The 25,980-nt window shown below is 44.8% G+C and overlaps 3 protein-coding genes across 3 annotated transcripts in view; 2 read left to right on the top strand and 1 right to left on the bottom strand.

The window, feature by feature from the left end:
• The window catches only part of ADCY2 (adenylate cyclase 2), a 436,796-nt gene extending 432,065 nt beyond the window's left edge, over positions 1-4,731 (top strand). The window contains exon 25 of the mRNA XM_055246496.2: positions 786-4,731. Within this exon, the coding sequence (XP_055102471.1) occupies positions 786-938 (153 nt within the window). The 3' untranslated portion in view covers positions 939-4,731. The remainder of the gene's footprint in view (positions 1-785) is intronic.
• An 881-nt stretch (positions 4,732-5,612) lies between these two features.
• On the bottom strand, positions 5,613-25,432 carry CFAP90 (cilia and flagella associated protein 90). Its single transcript, XM_055246504.2, has 3 exons — positions 25,059-25,432; positions 9,452-9,568; positions 5,613-6,120 (listed from the first exon to the last, which is right to left on the bottom strand). Exons 1-3 carry the CDS (start codon positions 25,203-25,205, stop codon positions 5,941-5,943), a joined length of 444 nt encoding a protein of 147 aa, XP_055102479.1. The 5' UTR covers positions 25,206-25,432; the 3' UTR covers positions 5,613-5,940.
• Positions 25,404-25,980, top strand: part of MTRR (5-methyltetrahydrofolate-homocysteine methyltransferase reductase) — a 50,527-nt gene continuing 49,950 nt past the window's right edge. The window contains exon 1 of the mRNA XM_055246498.2: positions 25,404-25,772. The gene's annotated coding sequence lies outside the window, so the exon portion shown is untranslated. The remainder of the gene's footprint in view (positions 25,773-25,980) is intronic.

Here is a 25,980-nt window from a genome sequence, read left to right as displayed (position 1 = left end):
GGACATGGTTCGGCTGCCGGGGCTCTCGCCTGTCGGTGCAATGGCAGGAAATAAGTGGTCCTGTCAAGCCGGCAGCCTGCAAGAGGGGCTGCCCTCCTTAGCCCCCGGTTTCAATGCAGTGAAGTGAGGAGACCTCTGAGACTCGACTGGGAGCGTCATGCTCATGCGGACACCAGTGCAAACTTCCACAGTTCTTTCAGTTTTAGGTCACTTCACTCACAGTCATCAAACCTGACAGGCGTGACCATTTGCAGGAGTTGACAGTGCTCAGTGCTCCTTCTCAGGGTGCTCCTCCCATCGACACTGAAATCTATGATTAATGTTTATTATTTCAGGAAAGGACATTCATGACAATGTATAAACATCATCCAGAATCCCACCACTCCACCCTATTTTGGTTTACTGTCTTTTCCAGGTCTCTCAGTGTGAATACATAACATCATGGGGTTGAAATCATAGCCTGGATCCAGGCTCAATTCCTTTTCTGGGTGAAATGGTTTGACGTTGTCTCATCCATGATAGCATCATGGTGGCACCATAGTTTACTGGAGTACTTGAATTTTAGGTTGTTTCCAGTTTTTCACTATCCCAGCGCTGAATTAAACAACATTGTCCTTTACAACCTCTTTTTCTTGTGGATTACTCTCACTTTTCTACTAACGTCTCAGGAGTGGAATTCCTGGGTCAAAGAGCATGGTGCTTTTTTTAGCTCTTCATCCTTGAGTCAGATGGGTTGTATCAGTGTACGTACTAAGCCCGTTTTCCCATGTTCCTGTGCCTTCTAGGTTACCGAGGAGACGAGCCTCGTCCTGCAGACCCTCGGATACACATGCACCTGTCGAGGAATAATCAACGTGAAAGGAAAGGGGGACCTGAAGACGTACTTTGTAAACACAGAAATGTCAAGGTCCCTTTCCCAGAGCAACGTGGCATCCTGAAGAGTCACCTTCATTTTGGCAAGAAGACTGTATTTTCAGGAAGGTATCACACACTTTCTGACTGCAACTTCTGTCCCTTGTTTTTGATGTGCGTGCTGTCTGTCCTATGGAGCCTCTGCAGACTCGTTCCCGTGACCCAGTGGCATACCGTTTGGTGTCTGACATGTGCCCAGATCGTTCTGCCACTTGCACTGTGCTTGCTCCTAAGCAAAAGGGAAAAGGAGCGCGCGTGATAGAAGAAAAGCATTGAGAGAACTAACAAAGAGGAGAGAGGTGAAACACACACACATTCTTAAGGCAATAAAACTAGGGGGTGTATATTATCTTCTGGTGCATGTTCTTTTCTGGAAAATATGATAGCTCGCCAACCGCATCTGCTCGTCTGATATTCAAACACGCAGTATTCGTGAATAAGTTGATTCTGTCCCCCACGTGGAGTCTGTGCTCGCCCTTTGTCTCATTGCCAGTGGTGTCCAAGGGCCCCCGTTGGGACCCACGGCTCTCGTCCCTCTGCTCCATGTGTCTCATGCCAGCAGCACGTCGCCATCCGTCACCAGAATTAGTCCTCACAGCCTAGGACCAGTTTTGTACCAAACTCGTCTGATGTTTTGATGCCATTTGTCTTTTGTAAAGTTAATTCATTAAAAGTTTTATGTACTTTGATTTACAGTGCCTGTATCTTTTATTTTCATGTCTTCTTTCTCCTGTGGTTTGCTCCAGAATTAAAGTTTGTTTTCCATCCATTCTCCCTTTTGACACAGTGTTTCGGAAAGAGCTCTCCAGAAGCCAATACTGAGATGTAATTCAGATTAGGACACAGTGTGTGACACAGATAATTGGTTACTCAGCTCCCTGGAAAGCAGGCAAGCATGTTGAATGTATCTAGTGGTCTGATTTTAATTTGGGCATCTTTAGAGAACGCTTTCAGGGAAAAATACTTTAATAGTAAAAAGATTCTCTGCGAGCAACAGTGCCCCCTCTGTCCACTACGCTCCTGTCTACAGGAATGTTTTGCTAGAGCTAACGGACATAGACTGCAAAAGAATAATTTGGAACCAGCTATGCAAATCAGTCTCACAATAGCGTGAACTAACTGAGAGAAGTACTAAGTCCCACAAACTGCCTGTTAAGTCTGAGAAGGCTAAAGAAGACACACAGCCAACGTTCATGCATTTTTAAAGACAGAAGGCCTTGAAGTATTTGTTCTTGTAACTCCAACACAAGTTGTTTGGTACTTTTAACATAAAGAAATCATACTTTGCCAAATAGTGAAAAGTAGAGCAATCGTGTGTAATCTAATGTTTAAAAGCAAAACTGCAAATTGTAGCCCAGTTGGTCAAACTTGTTTTCTTTTTCTAACTCATGGCAGGCATCTGTAAGAGGTAGAGGACCCAGATGATCACTTAGGAAGCCTTTTATTCGTGAGAACTCGAACTTGAAGCACAAGTTCCTGGTTTGAATCCTGGCTCTGTTTTTTACTAGCTGTGTGACTTTGAACACATCTCTTAGTCCCTCTTAGGAGTACTTTCCTTATTGGCAACTCATGGAATCGCTAGTGATTAAACGAGGCAATGACTGTGAGAGAGGCTGGCAGGTGCCCTGTGGCACATTCACACACAGCACGGGCGCAGCTGCTGTGCCAGGACTGTGACTCATTCCCAGTAAAAGGCACTTATCGAAGCTGGTAACCGTCCTTCATCACCGAAGCGTGAGTAGAACATGACTTATTTAGTATTCTGCCTCAATGGGGAATTTTTTGATCCCGTAATCACAACTCAGCATTGGCCTTAATATACCTAAATCTCCAAAAACAGTGATTAAAGCAAGAGAACTATTACAAGGGCTTTTCTCTTTCCTCTAACCGAAATCTGGACTAGGATGCCATAGCGTTTCCGTGAGCTCAAACTGGCCCTGGTGTAAAATGTGTAAGGATGAGCAGCAGGCATGCCTCATGGTTTCTTCCTCCATTACGTCGTGCTACACTCATCTGCAGGTCACCTTAGTTCACCTACCCTGAGTGAACACCCCCAGCTGGGTGGTCCACCAAGTTCTCATAAACAGAGTCCCTCCCATTCCCCCACGGGGTGCACTGAACTTGGGTTTGTGCTAAAGAGAACTCAAAAGGAGAACTGTGCTCTCCCAAAGCCATATCACCAGTCTTACCAAACAGTAGGCTTTTAAAAGCATTCAGCGTCATTGTCAGAATCCACTGTGGGAAGCTCTGTGTGCACCTGGGCCCTTCTAGGTGTTGTCCCATAGCAGCAGCCTTAGCATCCCCTGGGAACTTATCAAAAATGCAAATTCTCAGGCCCCAACCTGAAGGAGGACCCTGAATTTGAGATCCCCGGGGTGAGGGCCCAGCACAATTGCTGTTTAGTGAACAGGTTCTCCAGGTGATTCTGATCCCTGATCAAGCTGGAGACCTCCCTTCCTCCCCAGTGTTTTTGCAGGTGAGGAAACAGGGGCAGAGTAATTCAGGCACATGTGTTCAGAGTTCCACAGTTGATTAGCAGTTGAGGCCAGGCTAGAATGGAAAACTGCCTGTTCCTTGAATCTGAAAGAGCATTATTCCTGGTCAAAGCTCCTTAAAGCTCTGGGCAGCTAAAAGTATCCCTGTGAACAAAAATGCCAGGCAGAAAACTGGCAGTGCACCTCTCATCAGCCTAGGTCTCAGTGCCATTGGCTTCAAGAAAAAAAATATTGCCCCAATGCTCTCCTTAACCTTTAAGTCTCACAGGAAGCCTCTCACAGAAATTGCCTCCAGTCCAGTTGCCTAAAAACCCCAGTGTTTTACATATCTGTTTAGAAGTGTCTAAGTTTTGTCATCAATCCACGATGTTATCCTTCCTGCCCAAGTCACTATGCTCCTAAAGGCAGCAACTATTCATCTTTCCTTTGCTCTGGATACACTGAATGACCAGGTAACATCATCAGGCCGGGTGCAGTGGCTCACTCCTGTAACCCCAATATTTTGGGAGGCCGAGGAGAGAGGATCACTTAAGCCCAGGAGTCTCAGACCAGTCTGGGTAACATAGCGAGACCCCATCTTTACAAAAAAAAATAAGAAAATTAGCTGGGCATGGTGGCACATGCCTGTAGTCCCAGCTACATGGGAGGCTGAGGTGGGAGGATCACTTGAGCCCAGGAAGTCCAGAACGCAGTGAGCCTTGATTACACCACTGCGCTCCAGCCTGGGTGACAGAGTGAGACTCTGTCTCAAAAAAAAAAAAAAGAAAAAAAAGAAAAAAAGAAAAACATAATTGCCCAGTGTTGAAAATTTGATAAACCAAAACAATACATTAATATAAGAATATATTATCTTATGTGTGATGACTTTAACAAGCATTCATGCATTGGCTTTAAATGATAAACATTGGGATACCAAGAGAAATACACTTAATTTTCTCTTACGGCCTAACAAATGTGAGATCTTTTGAAATCTTGGCCAATTACAGCCCTGCCTTTTGAAAGTCAGTATGTAGTAGAAGGTGAAGGGAGTAAGGTCTGACTTAAAGTAAACAAAAATAATTTAGTTTGACTTTAATTTATTACAGTCACTTACAGATGCCTTGTCTTTGTTGAAATCAAGTCTGAATAATGAATAATTTATAAATATTTCTATAACCCAAACTTTATATATTTTCTATTATGTTACTATAAATATGGTATAATGCACCCAAAGGCATTCGAAATAAACTACTGCCATTTGTTTGAAATAAATAAAAGACACCTAGACTGAAAAACTGTTTTCAAAAAAAATAAAGAAATATTTAGGAGTCACTCAGCCTTGAAATTGCCGGAATTCAGTGTCGTTTATTTTTAGAGAATCCTCTTCGCATATTCAAAACAATAAAACCAGTGATGGAGCAATCAGCAGTGAAATTAATTAGGCCACCTGCCCATTCACTGCTAAACTGTGGGAAATTTAATCATGGTAGATGAGAGATGATTTCTTCCAAGGGATCCATTCATTAAAAACATAGCTGATACTTCAATACTTGGGTAAGTTTCAAATTATCTCCAAAAGTAAGTATTTCCAACTTAAGTTAAAAGCGACTGCTTCCAAAAAGAAGACTGTTTAAAGTCAAGTCATTGCTGTGATGACGGGGCACTGGGTGGGGCACGCACTGGGTGCCTGCGTTATGCCTACACTCCAGCAGCTCATTGCCTCCCACATGAACTCTTCTAGGTTTGGAAATTCCACTTTAAAGATGAGGAAGTGTCTGCTCATATAGGTGATATGACTTGCCCTAGAACACAAGTCTAGAAAATGCAGCAACCAGAATTTTACCCAAGTTTATTGAACACTGAAATCTAGTCTCTTCCCTTGACTGGCCCCCACCCTCTGAGCAGTAATAGTGAGCGTTGCTGGCCACCAGGGCCACCCATCCTTACTAGGGCTCCTGGTCCCAACTGCACAAAATTCTGTTATTTGTGATTCACACCTCTGGAAAAACAAAAATGGAGTTTCTAGAGTTCAATTGTGCCAAAAGACAATTGTCATTACATCTCCTCTTGGAGAAGGGAACATGTCAGGGTTGTTTGTGTTACCAGGCAGCAGGAGTTCCCCTAACTCTTGGGAAAAATAACTGCACCTCACTCCTGTGACTGCCTCCCCAAAGAATCCTGGCAAATGTAGAGAGCCAGTGAACAAAAACCAACCCAACCATTACGAAGGGGAAACAAAGTTTTCATTTTATTCAGGTGCTCACAATGAATCGGTCTCCAGATTCATTTGATCAAAAATAATTCCAGCTGAAAATCATCACATCAGAGACTCTTCACATGTACTAAAGGTGTTGTTGGTCAGGCTCCTAACCACAGCAACCTGAGGGAGGCTGCTAACGTGTTCTTGTGTCCCACTGTAGAGATGCAACACAGGCATAGCCAAGCTCCTAGGTGTCATGAGAAGGGGAGAGCAGGCTCCAGACGCCACCTTCTCGCTGTGCAAACTTGCCAGGCCACACGGTATCGCGACATGCCTGTGGGCCACAGGGATGCTTCAGGCTGGAGCAATGTGCCCAAAGCCGGGTTCCTTGAGGCTGGGGATGTCGTTCTTCCTGTAGAAGTCAGCCTGCACATGGTTGGCACGGCCAAAGTCCCGGTTTAGGGGCTCAATGGGCTGATCGATGCGCTTCCCATAGACAGAAGACGTCAGCACTCCAACCCGCCTCTCCTGCTCCTGGTGAAAGTTACCGAAGCACATAGTCAGCACCACTGCATTTGCCAGCACAGCTCACCCGTGCATCCATCAGCCTGGGTCCTGGGAGCTTTTCCTGCCTGGGTCCCACCACGGTAGACCAAGAGGGAACCTCCACGCTGAAGCCAGGGGCTTCACAGGGAAGTAGCCTATGGCGGGGAACCGTTGAATTTGCTAGAAAGCTGGCTGGTATATTCATTGCACGTGTTGGGAAATTGTGCCGGACCATTCGCTCTACCCATTTGTCACTGTGCGCTTCTTGGTCATTTCCCAGCTCCTGCTGCTGCTGGTCCCTTCCCACCACCCGGATCCTGGCTCAGATGTCCAGGTCCTCCCTGCTCCCTACTCATCCCTCTCACTTTCCCCATCTTACATCCTCACATGGCTTCCTCTTTCCACATACCACTCATCACTACCTAGAATTTGCTCATTTCTTTTTTTTCTTTTCTTTTGAGAAGGAGTCTTGCTCTTGTCGCCCAGGCTGGAGTGCAATGGTTGGATCTCGTCTCACTGCAACCTCCCCCTCCCAGGTTCAAGCAATTCTCCTGCCTCAGCCTCCTGAGTAGCTGGGATTACAAGCGTGCATCACCGCGCTCGGCTAATTTTTGTATTTTTAGTAGAGACGGGGTTTCACCATGTTGGCCAGGCTGGTCTCAAACTCCTGACCTCAGGTGATCTGCCCACCTCGGCCTCCCAAAGTGCTGGGATTACAGGCGTGAGCCACCGCACCCAGCCCATGATTTTTTTGCCTTTTTCTCTTCCTTCAGGAATGGCAGCTCTGAGAGGGCTTTTTTTCTGAAAAACTACGTGCCACAGTTTCTCCTGAGGAAAACACTAACTTTGCTTCAACTTAGAATGCACCACATGTGCTGGTTACGGTGGCTTGGTAACTAAACTTGGAAGAAATGTTCTCGTGTGTGCAATTTCAGCTCTGCAAGACCAACTTTTCTAGAAAAATTATGAAAGCCAGGACTCGGACGTTAAGCAGAGGCTTGTTTTATCTGTTGAAGGGAATGTCTTAGCTTTGCTGTCCTTAAATTGTTAAATTCTAAAGAACCAAACAACTATCAAGAAAAATACACAATGACACGACTGAACAGAGGGAACTATAATAGTACCTTAGCCTTAGCCTCTTGGCACAGAAAGATAGAGGAGAGCTGCATAAAGAAAATTACATAAAGCAGCTGAGCACAATATTAAATATATATGTGTATGTGCACACATACACACACATGCACGTACACATGTACACACATGTACATGCATACAATATACACATATGTGCATTATATACATGTATTCACACATATATACACACATAATATATACACATCCACCTACATATGCACATATGCATGCATCTATACACACATTTACACACATTCACAAGCAGGCACACACACATGCACACACATATATGATAGATACATACACACGCATATACACAAACACATGCACACATATATACACACAGGTACACATATGCCCACACACAAACATATGTACAATATATACAAATATATATATCTGTATATACATATACACACATATATATATCTGTATATACATATACACACATACATACACACATGTACACACATGTATGCCTATATACATGCATACACATATGCACATACAGTCACGCACCACATGACATTTTACTCAATGATGGATCTCATGTATGATGGTAGTCCCGTAAGGTTATAATGTTAAGTTGGTGCAAAAGTAATTGCTGTTTTTGCCATGAAAATGGCAAAACCTAATAGAACTGAAAAATTCCTATCACCTAATGATGTCATAACTGTTGTCATGTCATAGCGCGACACATTCGTCATGTGTTTGAGTGATGCTGGTGAAAATAAACCTACTCTGCTGCCAGTCATATAAAACATAGCACATACAATTATGTACAGCTCACAGTACTTGACAATAATAATAAGTGACTATGTTACTGGTTTATGTATTTATTATACTTTTTATCACTATTTTAAGAGTGTACTCCTTCAACTTATTTTTAAAAGTTAACTGTAAAACAACCTCAAGCCGGTTCTTTAGGAGGTGTTCCAGAGAAGACCCTGTTAGCCTAGGAGATGACAGCTCCATGCGTGTGGCGTGACATTGCCTTTGAAGACCTTCCAATGGGACAAGATGTGGATCCTGACCCTGTGTAGGCCTAGGCTAAGGTGTGTGTTTGTGTCTTAGTTTTTAACCAAAAACTTTAAAAGGTTAAAAAAATTAAAAATAGACACCTTATAAAGATCTAAAGAAAGAAAATATTTTTGTACAGCTGTACAATGTGTTTGTGTTTTAAGCTGTGTTACTACAAAAGAGTCATAAAAGTTTTTAAAATTAAAAAGTTTATAACGTTAAGAAGTTACAGTAAGCTAAGGTTAATTTATTATTGAAGAAAAAAATTTAAAATAAATGTAGTGTAGCCAAAGTGTACAGTGCTTATAAAGTCTACGGTAGTGTGAAGTAATGTCCTAGGCCTTCACATTCACCCACCACTCACTCCCTGACCCACCCAGAGCAACTTCCAGTCCTGCAAGCTTCATTCATGGTAAGTGCCCACACAAGTGTATCATTTTTTATATTTTATACCATATTTTTACTGTACCTTTTTATGTTTAGATACAAAAATACTTACCATTGTGTTATAATCGTTTACAATATTTTATACATAACACTCTGTACAGATTGGTAGCCTAGGAGCAATAAGCTGTACCATATGGCCTAGGTGTGGAGTAAGCGATGTTATCTAGGTTTGTGTTAAGTACACTCTGATGTACACTCAATGACAAAATCACCTAGCAATGAATTTCTCAGAATGAATCCCTGTTGTTAAGCAATGCATGACTGTACATACAACCCCCACCAAACACACACACACACACACACACACGTACAAGCATACCTCAGAGATATGGCAGGTTTGGTTCTAAACCATGGCAATAAATATCACTATTAAGTGAATCATACAAATGTTTTGGTGTTCCAGTGCATATACAAGTTACGTTTACACTATACTATAGTATATTGAGTGTGCAATAGCATTATGTCTGAAAAATGCTCAGATCTTAATTTGTAAATACTTTATTGTTAAAAAATGCTGACACAGAGATATGAAGTGAGCACACTGTTGGAAAAATGGCACCAATAGACTTACTTGACATAAGGTTGCCATAAACTTTCAGTTTGTAAAATATACAGTATCTATGAAGCCCAATAAAGTGAAGTGTAATAAAACTAGATATGCCTGTATAAAGTTTTTTTAATCTGTTGACAACTTGTTAATATTCTATCTTAATATTACCTCTTCATTAACATGAAGTCCCAGGCTTTTTGCATGTTCTCTGTCATCTCGGTGCAACTTCTGATCATAATCTAGGCGCCTCTTAAAAACACAATCATAGAGGGAAATAATTCCTGTCTAGGAAAAAAAGAGAAAGAAAGCCATGGGTTAATTTGAAGGCTGGGTCATTGAGGCCGGATGGAGCACAGATGCCAGTTCTTTCCCAAGGGAGGCTGGAGGTGCATGCGGTGAGTATGTGGTAGGAAAGGTCACCTCACTGAGCAGAACCAGCTGTGACGTGGAGCCAGGAGAAGCCCAGGCCTCACCAGCAAGAGAAGGTTGCTAAGAGGCTCAGTATGAAGCAGGGACATTTTCATGGCACTTCTCAACTTTCTCCTCCCTTGTTGAGCGAGGTGGCTCCCCAAGCTGTCTTGCTGTCTGACTCCATTGCTAGAGCTCGAACTTTAAAATAAAAATGTGTCTTAGTCCATTCAGGCTGCTATAACAAAACACCATATAGACTGGGTGACTTATAAGCAACAGCAGTGTATTTCTCACAGTCCTGGAGGCTGTGAAGTCCAAGTTCAAGGCCCTGTGAGATTGGATGTCAGGTGAGGGCTCAATTTATGATTCACAGATGGTGTCTTCTCCCTGTATCCTCACATGCTGGATGGGCAGACAAGCCCCCCCAGGCTTCCTTTATAAGGGCACTAATTCCATTTATGAGAACTCTACCCTCAGGCCTAATCCCTTCCCAAAGGCCCTGCCACCCAATACCACCACACTGGAGGTGAGGCTTCAACATATGAATTTGGAGACATACAAATATTCAGACCATAGCAAAACAACACCTGTAAGGTTATATATGTGTGTCCTTTTCCTTCATTTCTACTTGTCTTGTGTTCTCAAATTTTCTATAATAAGCTTGAGCTTCTTTGAAAAAACAAACAATACCTACATACTAGGATAATGAAACTTAACAGGAGTCACCCTTTAAGTTGCTAGTGCAGGAGCCAAGGGCAGACGTCTTCTCTACCTTCTGAAGGTTGCCTAAAAATCAACTGACAGAAGGGAGATTAAAAGAAGAAAGGGCATACACATTTTTATTAATGTGCATAGGAGACATCTCAGGGTGATTACCCCACCACACCATGCGCTACAGATGCTTGTACAGCCTTCTTCATACGAGAAAGGAAGATGGGGAAATGCGGATGATTTTAGGGAGGTAGTAAGTTATTTTTAGGGGGATACAATGGGCTTGAAGAAGATACAATGGTCTGGGAGAAAGTCTGTTGGGCCCAGAGAGCAGACGATGGTCTGTGACAAAAGTCTGTCCAGATGTCTTAACAGACTTCAACCTGTCTTCCCATGACATGAGTGCAGTTAATGAAAACTCAGGGAAGGACCAGGGGTCATTGTTTTCTTCTTTGGTGAGTCTAGACTTTAGGCAGACAAGCGAACTTTAGAGATCAACTTCATCAAGTGCTTTGGGAGAGACAAAAGATTGAGAGACAAGAACCAGGGGCGGGGGTAGGGGGTGGTCAGAGAGACCTTGAGCCGCCTTCTTGAGGCCAGAGTGTCAAGAGTGCCATATTTTGGTGTATTGGTTCCTGAACTCTAACACTAGCCATGAGTCAGGCTGTCTATGTGCAAACCCCTCTCTTGAGAGATAAAAGTATTTTTTCTTTAATCATATGTGATAAGTGCAACACTTGGTAATCCATATATATATGAATACATATATTATATATAATATACACGTATATATGATACGTAGGTAATTTACATACACACACAACCCTGATGTATTAGAAAACGACCCATTAACAGAGCTATTATCTGTATTGTCTCCATTTTATCATCCCAACTTTTTGTGGGTACAAAAGAAAATCTTCCTGGTTCGGTATCTAGTAAAAGAAAAAAGAATGCATGTGTTAGCTGGTCTTTAATCTTCACCTTGTAAGTCAGGCTTGTCATTTATGTTATTCCAGCTGCCTTAAATCTTCCAGCAGCAAACTCAGACATGTCTCCGTGGGATTTGGGAGCATTAGGTCTCTAGCTTATGCTTGGTTGGTTTTGTTTTGTTTTTTTCCCAGATAGTGATGCTAGAATGATTCCCTCCAACAGGAGGATACAGAGGTGGAAATAGGCAGTGAAAAGGATGCAAGACTTATATATAGTATGTTGGAAAACACATAATGCCCACTCACACTGACTGCGGGAACTTGGCACTCTGGCCAGTAATGGGAATAACTAGAGCATAACGTAACTTTGGCCAATCCTTAGCAAATCATTCACAGATCATCTGTCATGTGCAACATGCTGTGTTCCTGCTGAGGGAATTTAGAAGATAACTCAGACATGGCTACTGTCCTTACTCAATGAGCCATCTAGTAAGGAAACAACATGGTCTTTAAGAATTATTACTTTAAGATTCATAAGAATTCCAACAGCAACACGTGTAAGGCCCCTGGCCAGCCACTGCAGGGATCCTGGTATGTCTTAGTTCAGAGTCACTCTAATCGGCTTGAAGGAGGAAAGCGACCTCCAACCAGGAGCTGTGGCTTCTGTCTCTGTGTCTCTGCTGGCCATTTTATGAGTTCACCAGACACAAGCGTCTCTTATCATTGTCTTCACTCTCACTCAACTTCTGGATGTGTTCATGTCAAACCACCCTGGCCCTCATGTCTCCTGATGGCAACCTACCCTATAGCTATGTACCCATAGGATTTTTTAAAAGCCTGAATCAATGGAGAATTGATAAGCCATTCAACATTTAGTATTGTGACAACTGGCTAGTTTTTTGGGCCTTCACATCACATTATAGCCAAAAGTAAATTCTGGATGATGAGAAAAATAAGAGAAAAAGAAAATCGATTAGAAAACTCGTACACATGAAAACAATAGGAAAAATGTCAGAAAATATCAATCACTTTGACTACATAGAAATTAGACATCTGCTTATCAAATAAAATGAAAACTTTAAAAAACATTTTAAGACATGATAGAGAAATCTCGATATCTTTAATATCCATAACATAGGCAGCTGTTGGTGCAGAAGCTAATTTGCTGCTGGCCTGCAAAGGCTAAGCAAACCTTTTTGGGATGGGCCACCCAGTAACACACAGGAAGCCCAAGTATACCACACACATTCTGCAAGGATGAGGGAGGATAAATTCTCCAGAGCAAAGACATTGCCATCCAGACCCTTCCTTTGAGATTCAGAGCGACTGGCCAGCCAATAGCTTGATCTCCATCACCCCCATGCCACCCCACATATTCTCAATATTTTAAGGGATTCAATAGTAGCCAGGCTCTTGCTCATCATCTAGGTCTTCTATTGCCTTTGGAATCCCTCCTGACCTGGCTGACCCTGTTCCGTGCGTTTTGGGGAGAATAGCTGCAGTGTATAATGTGAAGACCTAGTCTCTAGAACTGAACCCCTGGGAGAAAGCTACACCCATGGCCAGGAGGCACTCTCTCCTCTTGCACCCTCAGAACCTTGTGGCAAAGTGGAGTTGACTGGTGGCCCCTCAAACCCTATAATGCTCCCTGCAGGTGGGCAGCCACCCTCACCCCGTGTATTAGTCTGTTTTTGTGCTGCTGATAAAGACATACCCAAGACTGGGCAATTTACAAAAGAAAGAGGTTTAATGGACTTACAGTTCTGTGTGGATGATGTGTGGGGAGGCCTCACAATCATGGCAGAAGGTGAAAGTCACTTCTTACATGGCGGCAGCCAGAGAGAGAGCTTGTGCAGGGAAACTCCCCTTTTTAAAACCATCAGATCTCATGAGACTCATTCACTATCACAAGAACAGCACAGGAAAGACCCAACCCAATAATTCAATCACCTCTTACTGGGTTCCTCCCATGACACATGGGAATTATGGGAGTTACAATTCATTATGAGATTTGGATGGGGACACAGCCAAACCATATGACCCAGGTCTGAGGGACAGCCCCCCCCAAGAGTGGGTGGCATGAACAGCAGGGAAAATAGATCCTCCAGTGGCTGCCTGGTCTTGTATTTTCTTCTGCACAGTGCTTTTAATCAGGTCCAACCCTCCTGAACTGAGTGAGCTCCCACTGGGGTGCTTGGATTATCCTGGGAGAAAAACTCTGAAGAAGGAAGAATGGACTTAAGAATAGAATGAGAATGCAATTACTGTTATCAGAATGAGAAAGGATATGTTTATTCATTTTGTTCCCTATACTGAAGAAGCCCAGTGTAATATGCAACTTTACACAGAAAATGCCTATTTCTTCTCATTCTAGTCAGTTCTCCTAAAACACTGTAAAAGTAACCACTAGGAGCAGCCATGCCTGCCTCATGATCCCTGGGTTAGTTGCCAACAGTCTTCTACATCTTAGTGCTTACTAGGAATCTCACTGCTTGTGGGTGTGGAGTGATCAGAATCTTAGGAAGCTTATTTTTGTGCAGATTTTGCATATTCAGAGCTTTCCAGAGTAAAAGTGAATTTTCCTATCATTGAAAAATAAGGACCAAAAAAAAAAAAAAAATTCATCAGCAGGCAGGCAGCCTTGCTTTGAAATGTGACTATCCATTTTCAATAAGTAATCAAACTGAAAATCTGTCTTTTCCCTGGATTTTACTTATTAATCTTTTTTTTTTCTTTTATTCCTGTATGGCTTGAAGCAAAATGATACTAATAAAAACCAATTGGGATTTTCACAAGACAGAGCTTCTGAACTTACTGAAATTTTGCCATTAAAATCCCTCAAGGAATTGTCTCTATTTCACAGATGATGTTCCTTTAAAAAAAAACAAAACAGAAAATATCCATTTTTTACCTTGTGATCTCTCCCTCTGTGTTTTGAATATTGTTAAAATGTAGCATAGCCTTAGCCTGGTCATGGTGCTTGATCACCTACTCTCAGTTTCCCTCACAGTGACCTCCACCTCTGATCCTGAGAAATTGCTCTGGTCCACAGGCCTGGGCAGATGCCGTGGGTAGAGTGGAGGCCTCCAATTTTCAACCTCCACAGCACATTAGGCCTACTATTGTGCAAGACACTATGCCAGGCTCCAGGACAGAAATGGGGAGTCCCTACCTTAAAAGAGACCACAGACTGAAAAGAGAAATTAACCCATTAGTTATGAACCACAGAAAAATATAAATGGAATAAGAGAGGTGTGCACAAAGTATAGTAGCAGAAAAGAATGAATGATGGGCAATTGCTTGGGCCGGGGGTAGGAAGTGCAAGTGACTGAAGGTGAGACGGGAGACCGCACCACACTGCTGTCATTAGAACCACTGCCGAACAACCTCACTGGATGTGATCAGCTGACTTGTGTCCTCCAAGCATTCACATGTTGAAGTCCTAACCCCCAGGAACTCTGAATGTGACCTTATTTGGAATAAGGTAATTGAAGATATAATTAATTAAGGTGAGGTCATACTGGAGTAGGGTAGGCCCCCGAGCTAATATGACTGATGTCCTTATTGAAAGGAGAAATTTGGACATGGACATTCACAGAGGGAAGATGATGTGAAGAGACACTGGGAGAAGATGGCCATCAACAAGCCAAGGAGAGAGGCCTGGAACACAGCCTTCCCTCACAGCCCCTAGAAGGAACAAATCCTGCTGAATTGCAACATCGACATATAGTAAGCATGTCGAAAAGCAAAAATCGACATATAGTATCTAATTAAACTTCAGACCTCTGCACAGCAAAAGAAACTATGAACTGCATAAACAGACAACCTACAGAATGGGAGAAAAATTTTACAAGCAATGCATCTGACAAAGGGTCTAATATCCAGCATCTACAAGAAACAAATTTACAGGAAAAAAAACCCCATTAAAAATTGAGCAAAGGACATGAACAGACACTTCTCAAAATACATACATGTGGCCAACAAACATATGGAAAAAAAAGCTCAAAATCACTGATCATTAGAGAAATGCAAATCAAAACCACAATGAGATACCATCTCACTCCAGTCAGAATGGATATTGAAAAGTCAAAAAACAACAGATGCTGGTGAGGTTGTGGAGAAAAAGGAATGCTTATACACTGTTGGTGGGAGTGTAAATGAATTCAACCACTGTGGAAGACAGTGTGGTGACTCATCAAAGACCTAGAGGCAGAAATACCATTCAACCCAGCAATCCCATTACTGAGTATATACCCAAAGGAATAGAAATCATTCTATCATAAAGACACATGCACATGTATGTTCAATGTAGTACTACTCACAATAGCAAAGATATGGAGTCAACCTAAATGTCCATCAATGATAGACTGGATAAAGAAAATGTGGTACATATATACCATAGAATACTATGCAGCCATAAAAAGGAATGAGATCATATCCTTTTCAGGGACATGGATGGAGCTGGAGGCCATTATCCTTAACAAACTAAAGCAGAAACAGAAAACCAAATCCTGCATGTTCTCATTTACAAGTGTGGGTTAAATGATAAAAACATAGGGACACATGGGGGGTGGGCAACACACACTGGGGCCTGTCAGAGGATGGGAGGTGGGAGGAGGGAGGAGATCAGAAAGAATAGTTAATGGATGCTGGGCTTACTACCTGGGTGATGGGATGATCTGTACAACCCACCATGGCATGCGTTTACATATGTAACAAACCTGCATATCCTTCACAAATTAAAAGTTGGAAATTAGAAAAAAAAAATCCTGGTAACACCCTGATTTCAGGCTTCTAGCCTCCAAAACTAAGAAAGAAGAAATTTCTGTTGTTTTAAGCCACCAAGTATGTGGTACATTTTATGGTAGCCCAGGCAAACACACTTGGCAAGAAGTAGCCATCATGCCCCATGACTCCTCCCACCCTGAGAAGCACTCTTACTCCCAGAAGTTGCACACACTCTCACACAAATAACTAGGATAAGTTTTTGAGCAAACTGGGGCCCTTGTCCTTTATTTTCTCCTCCCTTTCAGACTATTTAAAGCATTAATTCACTCTCCACCATAAGGTTAAACCAGTAAGTTCTATGAGAAAGAAAAAAAAAAAAACAAGAGAAAAAATTAATACCTTTTGTCATGTAATTGTGGCAGGGGTAATGCTATGTGCTCATCAAACATACTACCTCTTCCAGAACAAGCAGAAGATGCATTTCCCAGTTTGCCTCACAATTAGGCTGGGGCTAGGAATGTGGGTGACTCCAGTAAATACTACTTCTAGTCCTGGTCCATAAAAAACTCCCAGGCAGTCCCCCAAACCCTCTCTCCCCATTCACTGCTAATAAATTCAGAGCATCCAATAAATGACTCTAAAGTCCTAAAAACTCCTAGGCCCTAGTAATAGTGAAACCATGAAAAAGAAGGCACTTGGATTTCCAAGCAATTGCACTAAGAGCCTCCTGGGAGAAACATAAATGTTGGGCTATGAATGAGAAAAAAATAAGCCTCTATGATGTCATGGTTATTTTGTTAAGCCCGTTGGTGCACCTATGTTTAACAACCCACTTTCTGGAGAAAAAAAATTCTGATTTGTAGTATTTGATGATTTCTGTGGTATAAATACTTCGATCATGGTCAATTTTAGGCTACCAATTAAATGCAGAGCTTAGAAGAAATGCTAACAGTTGGCTTTTGTGAGTCATACAAGTCAGCTCCAGCATACCGGGGGTTAAGACTCTTTGGGTTTAGGGTGTGTTTCCATAGCACATCCTAGCCCACCTTGTCTATATGCTAATCAACCTATGAGTCGGCTACCTCATTTCCTGTCCTCAGAAGCCACAGCACTATGACCTCCTCATCTTGAGGCTTTCCGTCAGTTTGCTTGTCCAGGGATAAACGACCTACTCTTAAAACTGAAAACCCCCAAGGTGATCCAGAACAGTTTCCTTTGATTCATCAGGGCCTCAATTGACTTCTAATAAATCCAGAGCATCTCCTTGGAGGTTTGGTATTGTATGAAGTTTAATGAGGACATTTTCATTAATTTTAACAGCATTCAAAATTCTGCATCTCAGAGGACTGCTGCTTGCGAAGGACACAATGTTAGGTTTTTTTGAAAAGACAATACTCAACTATTCTCTTTGGGTTTTTGATTTTTCCTGTAGAAAAGATTCTGTGTCCTCTCCTGGTACATTAATATCACAAGTTTTAGAAATTTTTATAAATTTTCAAATAATCTGGATATTTTACCATTGGACTGAAGTCGAGATAATTCCTCCCTCTGATCTTGTGTCTGTGTCAAATTCTAAGAGTGTTCTGATTCAGAGAGTTCTACATTCATCTATTTGCTCAACTTGTCGCCAGTTGGAAACTTGGTGATTGTGGAGTCAATTGTTTTTCCTCTTCCCCTGATACCAGCTCCCTACTCACCCCATCACCCCCAGCCCAGAAATTCACAACTCAGGAAGAAACAGCGAAACACAGGGGCTGAAACTCGAATTCAATCTTATATGTTCCTCTTGGTCAAAGTTATTGGGAAAAATGTTGTCTCTTTTTTTGTGTCATTTGCTTGTACCCCTTAAAAGGGGGTGATTTTGAAAAACCAAGATATGTTATTAAATGAAAAGGGCAAGCTGCAAATATATGTGTCCATATTTGTGTGATCTGTGTGTGAATATGTTCTTGTGTAAAAAACATTAGATACGTATCTCGACAAATATGCACTCAAGGAAAAGACACAGAGCACATGCCCACACCGGAGTTTTGATTCATTGGAACATGGATTCCTCACTCTCGGTGTTTCATTCCATGTGAAAGGTCTCCACTAGAACATGCCTGCCTCCCCTTTCACTCATTCCTCTCTCATAAATGGGTTTGCAAGGGAAACTGGGCCTTGGGCTCAGCCCCTGATCAACCCCCTTTTAAGGAGCTACCTGCCCTGGAGGGAGATATTCAGCCCCATTCCCCCAAGCCCTGAGTTTTCCAGGGGCAGGTCACTGGATAGTGAAAATGCAACTAGAGAAGTAGAGAAGAAACTATAGCCCGCTGCCGTTGACGATACCAGAGGAGGAGAACGAGGACAGGGATAAGCAAAGCAGCAGATAATCCAAATCGAAACCCCCTATTTAGTCCGAGAAGCAAATTTTGTAAATCTTCGACTTATCCCTTTGTTTTAAAAATTGGCTTTCCGATTATTCATTCCTCATTTGTTCATGCAACAGGTATTTACGGAGTTCCAACTATGAGACAGGCACTCTTCTGATTGCTGAAGACATAGCTGTGATAAAGGTAAATCATTGTCCTCACAAAGCTCACATTTAGTGGGAGAAAACAACAAGATAAGTAAGGAAAATACTTAGCAGGTTAGATACTAATAGGCAAAAGGAGAAAAATAGGCAGGGAGAAGGAAAGAGGTATCCATGCAGGGGGGTCATAATTTCACTGGGCTAATACAAATTCTTTTGGAAAGGCATGTAAGCTTAAGAGTCTGCTGGATAATGGAGAGTTGCCTAGATATTGACAGGCAGATCAGCAACAGAACTGACTTCACCTTCCCTGCACAGCCCCCTTGGAGTGGCTGAGTGTGTGTGGTAAAGGTGCTTGGCTCCTAAGCAGACAGAATCCATAGAGGGAAGACCTAGGGAGGCTCATATTGAGCACTGTCTGTATACTGTCAGGCCCTTCAGACATTCCCCTTTGTGCCTCTGGACAGTTAGGACGTGTATTTGTCCATTTTTGCACTGCTATAAAGAACTGCCTAAGACTGGGTAATGTATAAAGAAAAAAGGTTTGACTGACTCACAGTTCCATATGGCTGGGGATGCCTCAGGAAACTTACAATCATGGCAGAAGGCAAAGGAGAAGCAAAGAACTTCACATGCCGGCAGGAGAGAGAGAGAGAGAGAGAGCAAAGAGGGAAGTGCCGCTTTTAAACCATCAGATCTCCTGAGGACTCACTCACTATCATGAGAACAGCAAGGGGGAAACTGCCCCCGTGATCCAATCACCTCCCACCAGGTCCCTGCCTTGACACGTGGGGGTTACAATTGGAGATGAGATTTGGGTGGGGACTTACTGCCAAACCATATCAACATGCATCTGTATAAGGTGCTTGGCTGCATTTGGCAAAGGGAAATTCAGTGCTTAGGGAGGTAGAGTCCTTGACACATAAAGAAACAGTCAGCTTCTGTCCCCAACATACACAGAGAAGAAAAGCCAGCTAATCCCAACAAACCTAAGGTGGGGCCTTTACAGCAAAGCCTCACTCAAGACAGAGCTATCCACAAGCCCCCTCAGCATGAGGGAAAGCGGATTCTAAAGCCAGTTATAATTGCTTTAAATGCAGCTCTTAGACTTTGAGGAATTTAATCAAAACCTTCATAAAATGGCATTGTCCTTTGACTGCTTTTTCATCTCAGCAGCAGAAATGCTGCACAAGGCAGAAGAAAAAAGTAATTGAAAAACACCGTTGAAAGGAATCTGCTTTGCTGCCACAGGAACCATATTTTATGGGCAAAGCCCACGCTACTAGAACTCTCTAGGGAGCAGTACAGGAGCCGATCACATTTTTGCTGGCAGCTTTAGATGACAAATTTATCTTACAATTCAGAGGCATTACTGGGGCTTTAAATAAGTGTGCAGCCTTCAGTGCATCCACTCTGTGGGCTCCCTGAAGGGAGCTGCTTCAGAGGATTAGAAGCCACAGATTGACACTCACATTTTGCCTTCACCTGTGTTAATTTCTGACAGCAAACGAGGGTCAGGGATATGAGATTTGCCACTGGGATCCAGCACTTAGTGAAAAGAAGCTCTAATAATCACTAACAAAAGCAAATCATAACAATAGCTATACTTACATTGGGCTTACTATGTGCTACTTTGCCTTGATTAATTAAAGTCATTCATATAAGAGCTCTATGAAGTTGGCACCATTTGCCTCAAAGGTGGGTAGAGTGAAACAGTGTGTGTTAATGTGGCAGGTCCACATGGCTGGTCAACATGGAGCCAATATTTTTACCCAGGATGACAGCCTGTGCTACCAACTAATCAGTACACACACTACTGTGTGTCACAGCGAAATAAACTAAACAGAATAGTCCCATCAGGCTGCTATAACAAAATACCCATACACTGGGTGATTTATAAACAACAGATGTTTATTTCTCGAGGTTCTCAAGGTTGGGCAGTCCAAGATCAAGGCGCTGGCAGATTTGGTGTCTGGTGAGGGAGCGTTTTCTGGTTGCTACATGGCACGTTCTCATTGTGTCCTCACATGCTGGGAGAGGCGAGGGAGCTCTCTGGAGTCTCTTTAACAAGGGTGATAATACCATTCATGAGGGCTCCACCTTCATGTCCTCATCACTTCTCAAAGGCCCGCCTCCTAATACTGCCATGTTGGGGGTTGTGATTTCAACATATGTATTTGGGGGGAACACAAATATTCAGACCATAGCATTGGCTTAAGAACTAATTCTGTACTGTTTTTACTACTCAGCTTGATTAGGGCCCGAAATTATTCTTCCTCTTACTATTATTATTATCTTTTGGAGACGGAGTCTCACTCTGTCACCCAGAGCAGAGTGCAGCAGTGCAATCTCGGCTCACTGCAACTTCCACCTCCTGGGCTCAAGTGATTCTCCTGCCTCAGCCTCCCGAGTAGCTGGGACTAGAGGCATGGGCCACCACGCCTGGCTAATTTTTGTATTTTAAGTAGAGATGGGGTTTCACCATGTTGGCCGGGATGGTCTTGATTGAACTCCTGATCTCAAGTGATCCACCCTCCTCGGCCTCCTAAAATAGAGCCTGAAATTATTTACAGTAAATTTAGGTGTAACTGAGTTCTCTAGAAAACCTGTGATGCAGAATTTACCCTCTTTATTCCAAATAGTCTCCAGGTCAGAGAATCAGTTTCTTTGGTCCTGCAGCTGATTAAATCGCAGTTCATATCATCCTGAGGAGTGGATTACTACCACTGGTAGCTATTTGTCAAATGGGCTTCAAAATGCTTTTTTAATTCTTGTTGCTTTCAAGGCTGTTTTAATTTAGATGTTAACATTTATGTTGCACCATTTTCTTTTGCGTGGTACTAAAGGCCTCAGGACTTGAATTTGTTTGTGACCTCAGTTATCCAAACTGCATGGAAAAAACTTGTTTTTTCAAAAATCCACTTTGCATTAATTTGTTCTAAGTTCCATACCTACCTTCCAGAAGGTAGTGATACATTACAGCAGGGGGTGGGAAACTTTTTCTGTAAAGGGCCAGGTAGTAACTGTTTTGGGCTTTGCAGGTCACATGGTCTCTGCCAAATCTACACAACTCTCTGCGGTAACCACAGACACGCAAACACATAGGTATGAGACTGTGTTCTAGGAAAACTTTATTTATTAAAATAGGCAGCTGGCCAGATTTGGCCAAGGAGCCTCAGTTTACTGACCCCTGCATTAAAGGGACAGATTTCCGGCCCACTCCCAGTGGACCTCCTTCCAAGTGATGGAGTCCCAGTCACTTCACACTTTGGGCATCTCTCTGCCCTTTGGTTAGCTCGGTCCCAGGAAGGTGGAGCCATTTATTAGACTGGTAAATATAAGAATGAACTGTGCCTGCCAGGATCAATTTCACCGCCTTTCCCTAGGCAGTAGCTGGCCCACAGGGGATGCGGGTTCTGCTCTTTTTCCTGGTGCCCCCATCTCATTTACAGGACCCCTCAAATGGCGTTATTACCAATGTTTTTATTCTGTCCAACAGCCAGATGAATTTTATTTCCTTTCAACAAAACAGCATAGAAGAAGTTAACACAACAAGACTCCTTACTTTTTCAGCTGTTTATCTCATGTGGTGCATTACTGCTATGCATTAATCATAAGCTGATTGGCAGTCACAAGAGTATTGCATACTTAAAATGTAAAATTCATTTAATAAATGAGATTATGTATAGGTAACAGTTCTTTCAAAACATATTGCTCCCAGGAGGAAAAAAATGAAGTCCCTGGTGGCAATGAGATTGGGAACTTACCATTCCCTCGTGTTTGCCTCCTGTCTTAATATTCAGAGGATAATCTCTGATAATATTCAGAGAACAGGCAAACAGGGTTGCAGAGACAGATCTGATTGCAAATGACCCTTTTCCCCCTGTCCTTGTATATTGCTCAAAGCCAAGCAGAGAGGAGCTATCAGATACCAGAGATCCTCCTGGGAGCAGGCTGAGGTTTATGGCTGCCGTATTTGTCAGCTGGGGCTGCACAAACTAAGTACCACGGATGAGGTGGCTTAACCAACAGAATTCCTTGTCTCACAGTACTGGCACCAGAAGTATGGAATCAAGCAGTTGGCTGTGAAGGAATGCCCTGTTCCAGGCCTTTCCCTGAGGCTTGTAGGTGGCTGTCTTCTCCCTGTGTCCCTTTACATCATCCTCCCTGATATGGTTTGGCTGTGTTCCTACCCAAATCTCATCTTGAATTGTAGTTCCCATAATTCCCACATGTCCTGGGAGAGACCATCTGGAGATAATTGATTCATGGGGGCAGTTCTTCCCATCCTGTTCTCGTGATAGTGAGTTAGTTTTCACAGGACCTGATGGTTTTATAAGGGTCTTCCCTCTTCACTGTGCACTCATTCCTCTTCATGCTGCCACATGAAGAAGGACATATTTGCATCCCGTTCTGCCATGATTTTAAGTTTCCTGAGTCCTTCCCAGCCATGCTGAACTGTGAGTCAGTTAAACCTCTTTCCTTTATAAATTACCAGTCTTGGGTATGTCTTTATTAGCAGTGTGAGAAAGGGCTAATACATGCATGTCTGTCTCTATATATCCAAATTTCCCCTTTTCTCAAAGCCATCAGTCATACTGGAATAGGGCTCATCCTAATGACCTCATTTTAATTTGATTATCTCTGTAAAATTCTATCTCCAAATAAGTTCACATTCTAAGGTACTGGGGATTAAGACTCCAAAACATAAATTTCAAGGGGACACAATTCAACCGACAGCAGTTGTCTAAACTAGAAACACGATTGCTTCTGTTGGTGAGGCTGTCCAAGAGTGCTTACACTTTATGTGTGGCATGCAGGCCAGTACGTGCTAACCCAATCAGAAGGGGAATTTATTTAGGGTCTAGGATTGTGGGGGCAGGAGGGGGGGAAAGGAAGGATGCATTTTCTGGGAACACCTCATACACCATAAGGGAATGATCTCCTTCCCCCTAGACACCTGGCTAATCTATATCCCTCTCTAGCCTGTCTCAGTTATGCCTGCAGGCTGAGGGTCCTCAATGAATGCTCCTTTTCAGTAATGACTTCCCTGCCTCTGCATCCTGAACAAGACAAACTGGGGACATTTAGGCACGATGGTGAGAAGAAAGGAGTAGATGACCCTCAACTGGCTTTGAATTTGTTACTTTTCCTGCCTTTGGCCACTGGTGGGAGATGCAAGGTGCCCAGTGGCCTTCGCAGACTCGCAGAGCCCATCCCAGGAAATGCACGGGCCGGTGTGGCCAGGACAGAACAGAGGGACCGCTCTCACTCCAGCCCTCCCTGCAGGCGGCTCGCCAGCTATTCCTTCTGGTCTTCGGTTTGCAGGAGGGCAGAGGGTTTCCCGCGCCCTGGACCATCCGGGAGTAGTCCCGGCAGCAAGGCCTTGTTTCCTTGCTACCGTGGGCCTGCCGCAGACAGACCCCAGAGGGAGCCGCGCCCAGCCCGCTGGGCGGCCCCGGCTTCCCGCGACCCCCTCCAGACCCTGGGCAGAAAGAGCGCCCTGCTGTCCCGACACAGCCACTGTGCTTTTGAGGGATCCTGACACCTAGTGGCTCCCGCTCCCTTCTCCGAAGAGCACCGAGTCCCATCTGAGCATTCCCGCGACCCTCAGCCCCTGATCGCAGCTGAGACAGCCATTCACGCACCGGGCTTCTCCCACATCCTCGTCCCAGGGGGTTCAGCTGACACTGGTAGTCGCCTTAGCTGTACCCTTTGGGGTCCAGGCGCCTTGGCGGGAGCTCACCCTTCCTGTCTCCCCAGCTGACCCTGCCGCGCCCCCTTCATCTCCGCACGCTCCCACCCGGCCCCCTCCACTGGCTGTCCAGCCCCGCCCCTTGGAACCCACCCCTGGTAGTGAAGTCCTGCTCCCGGGGTCCCTGCCCGAAGGTGCGCTCCTCCTCTAGGGCCCCTGTACGCTGTGAGATCTGTCCCCGATCCCTAGTGGTGCAGCCCCAGGGCCCCTCCTCACTGTGAGCTCCTCTCCTGTCCCCGGCCGCGCATCCCCGCCCCCAGGCCCCCTTCCCTAAGGTGAACCCCGCCCCCAGGCCCCAGTCCCTAAGGTGAGCCCCGCCCCCAGGGTGAGCCCTGCCCCCCAGGCCACCTCCACTAAGGTGAGCCCCGCCCCCAGGCCGCCTCCGCTAAGGTGAACCCCGCCCCCAGGCCCCAGTCCGTAAGGTGAGCCCCGCCCCCAGGCCACCGCCCCTAAGGTGAGCCCCGCCCCCAGGCCGCCTCCGCTAAGGTGAACCCCGCCCCCAGGCCCCCGCCCCTAAGGTGAGCCCTGCCCCCAGGCCCCCTCCCATAAGGTGAACCCCGCCCCCACGCCCTCCCTCCAAGGGAGAGCCCCGCCCCAAGACCCTTCCGCTGGGGTGATCCCCTCTCTCCCGCCCCTCCGCGGCCGCCCGCCCCTCCGGGGCCGCCCGCCCCTGCCCAGCCGCCCAGCCGCTCAGCCTTCCGGTCTCCGCGCCCCGTCCGCGGTCCTCACCTGCGCCGGGCGGTAGTAGTAGCTGTGCTCTTTGGGGTCCAGGCGCCGCGGCGGGATGTAGCTGAAGGCGGACTGCGCCGAGACGGGCGGCGGCCTGGGCTTGCCCCGCAGCGTGGACGCGGTGGTCTCCTCCTGGTCGTCCTCCATGCCGCTCCCGTCCAGCGCCGCCGCCTTGGCCGCGGTCCGTCCCGCCGGCCCAGGGGCCTAGTCGGAGTCTGCCGGCCTCAGGTTGCTCGGCGCCAGCGTCTAGCCCGCGTCTGTGTTCGGTCGTTGCCTGGAAACCGCCGCCTGGCGACCCGGAGCTGCCCTGGAGCATTCCGGCTCCAGGGTGGAGCGACCCTCCCCTCCTCCCTCCTGGCCCCTCGACTACATCCGGGGTCTCTACTTCCTTCCTCCTCCGGAGGAGCCCGGCTGGGAGACGCCGCGGGGACTACCCATTTCCAGCCCGCTCACCTTTCCCATGCAGCAGCCCCTGCTTCACTCACTGATCACTCCTTCGCGAGACCATTAGTGACTGAGCACCTAGTGTGTGGTGTGTCAGGAGCTGGAGATCGAGCCTTGAACGGAGCAGGCCTTGTCCACAGGGAGCTTACAGTTGGCTGGAGAAGACAGATGAAAGACATGAAGAAGCCAAATGACTTGCCAAGGCTCCAGGGCAGCGCTGTCCAATAGAAACCTGATGAGAGCCACGTGTGTCGTTTCTTATTTGACTCAGTAAGTCCAAAACGTTATCATTTCAACAAATGGCACTAGCTGCCTTTCAAGCGCTTGGTGGCCACGTGTGGCTAGCAGTTACAGTATTGGCCGGTGCAGGTGTAAGGCTGCATGAATTTACAGAATCTGGCAGAACTCAGCTGCTGTGGACAGGGCTCTTGCAATCCTTTGCCAATGTGGTGACGTTGGCCCTTCATCTGAATGCTGG

Source organism: Symphalangus syndactylus, chromosome 16, assembly GCF_028878055.3.
Source record: "Symphalangus syndactylus isolate Jambi chromosome 16, NHGRI_mSymSyn1-v2.1_pri, whole genome shotgun sequence".
Taxonomy (NCBI): Eukaryota; Metazoa; Chordata; class Mammalia; order Primates; family Hylobatidae; genus Symphalangus; species Symphalangus syndactylus.
Note: the sequence above shows the minus strand (reverse complement) of the source record. Positions and strands in the feature narration are given on the sequence as shown.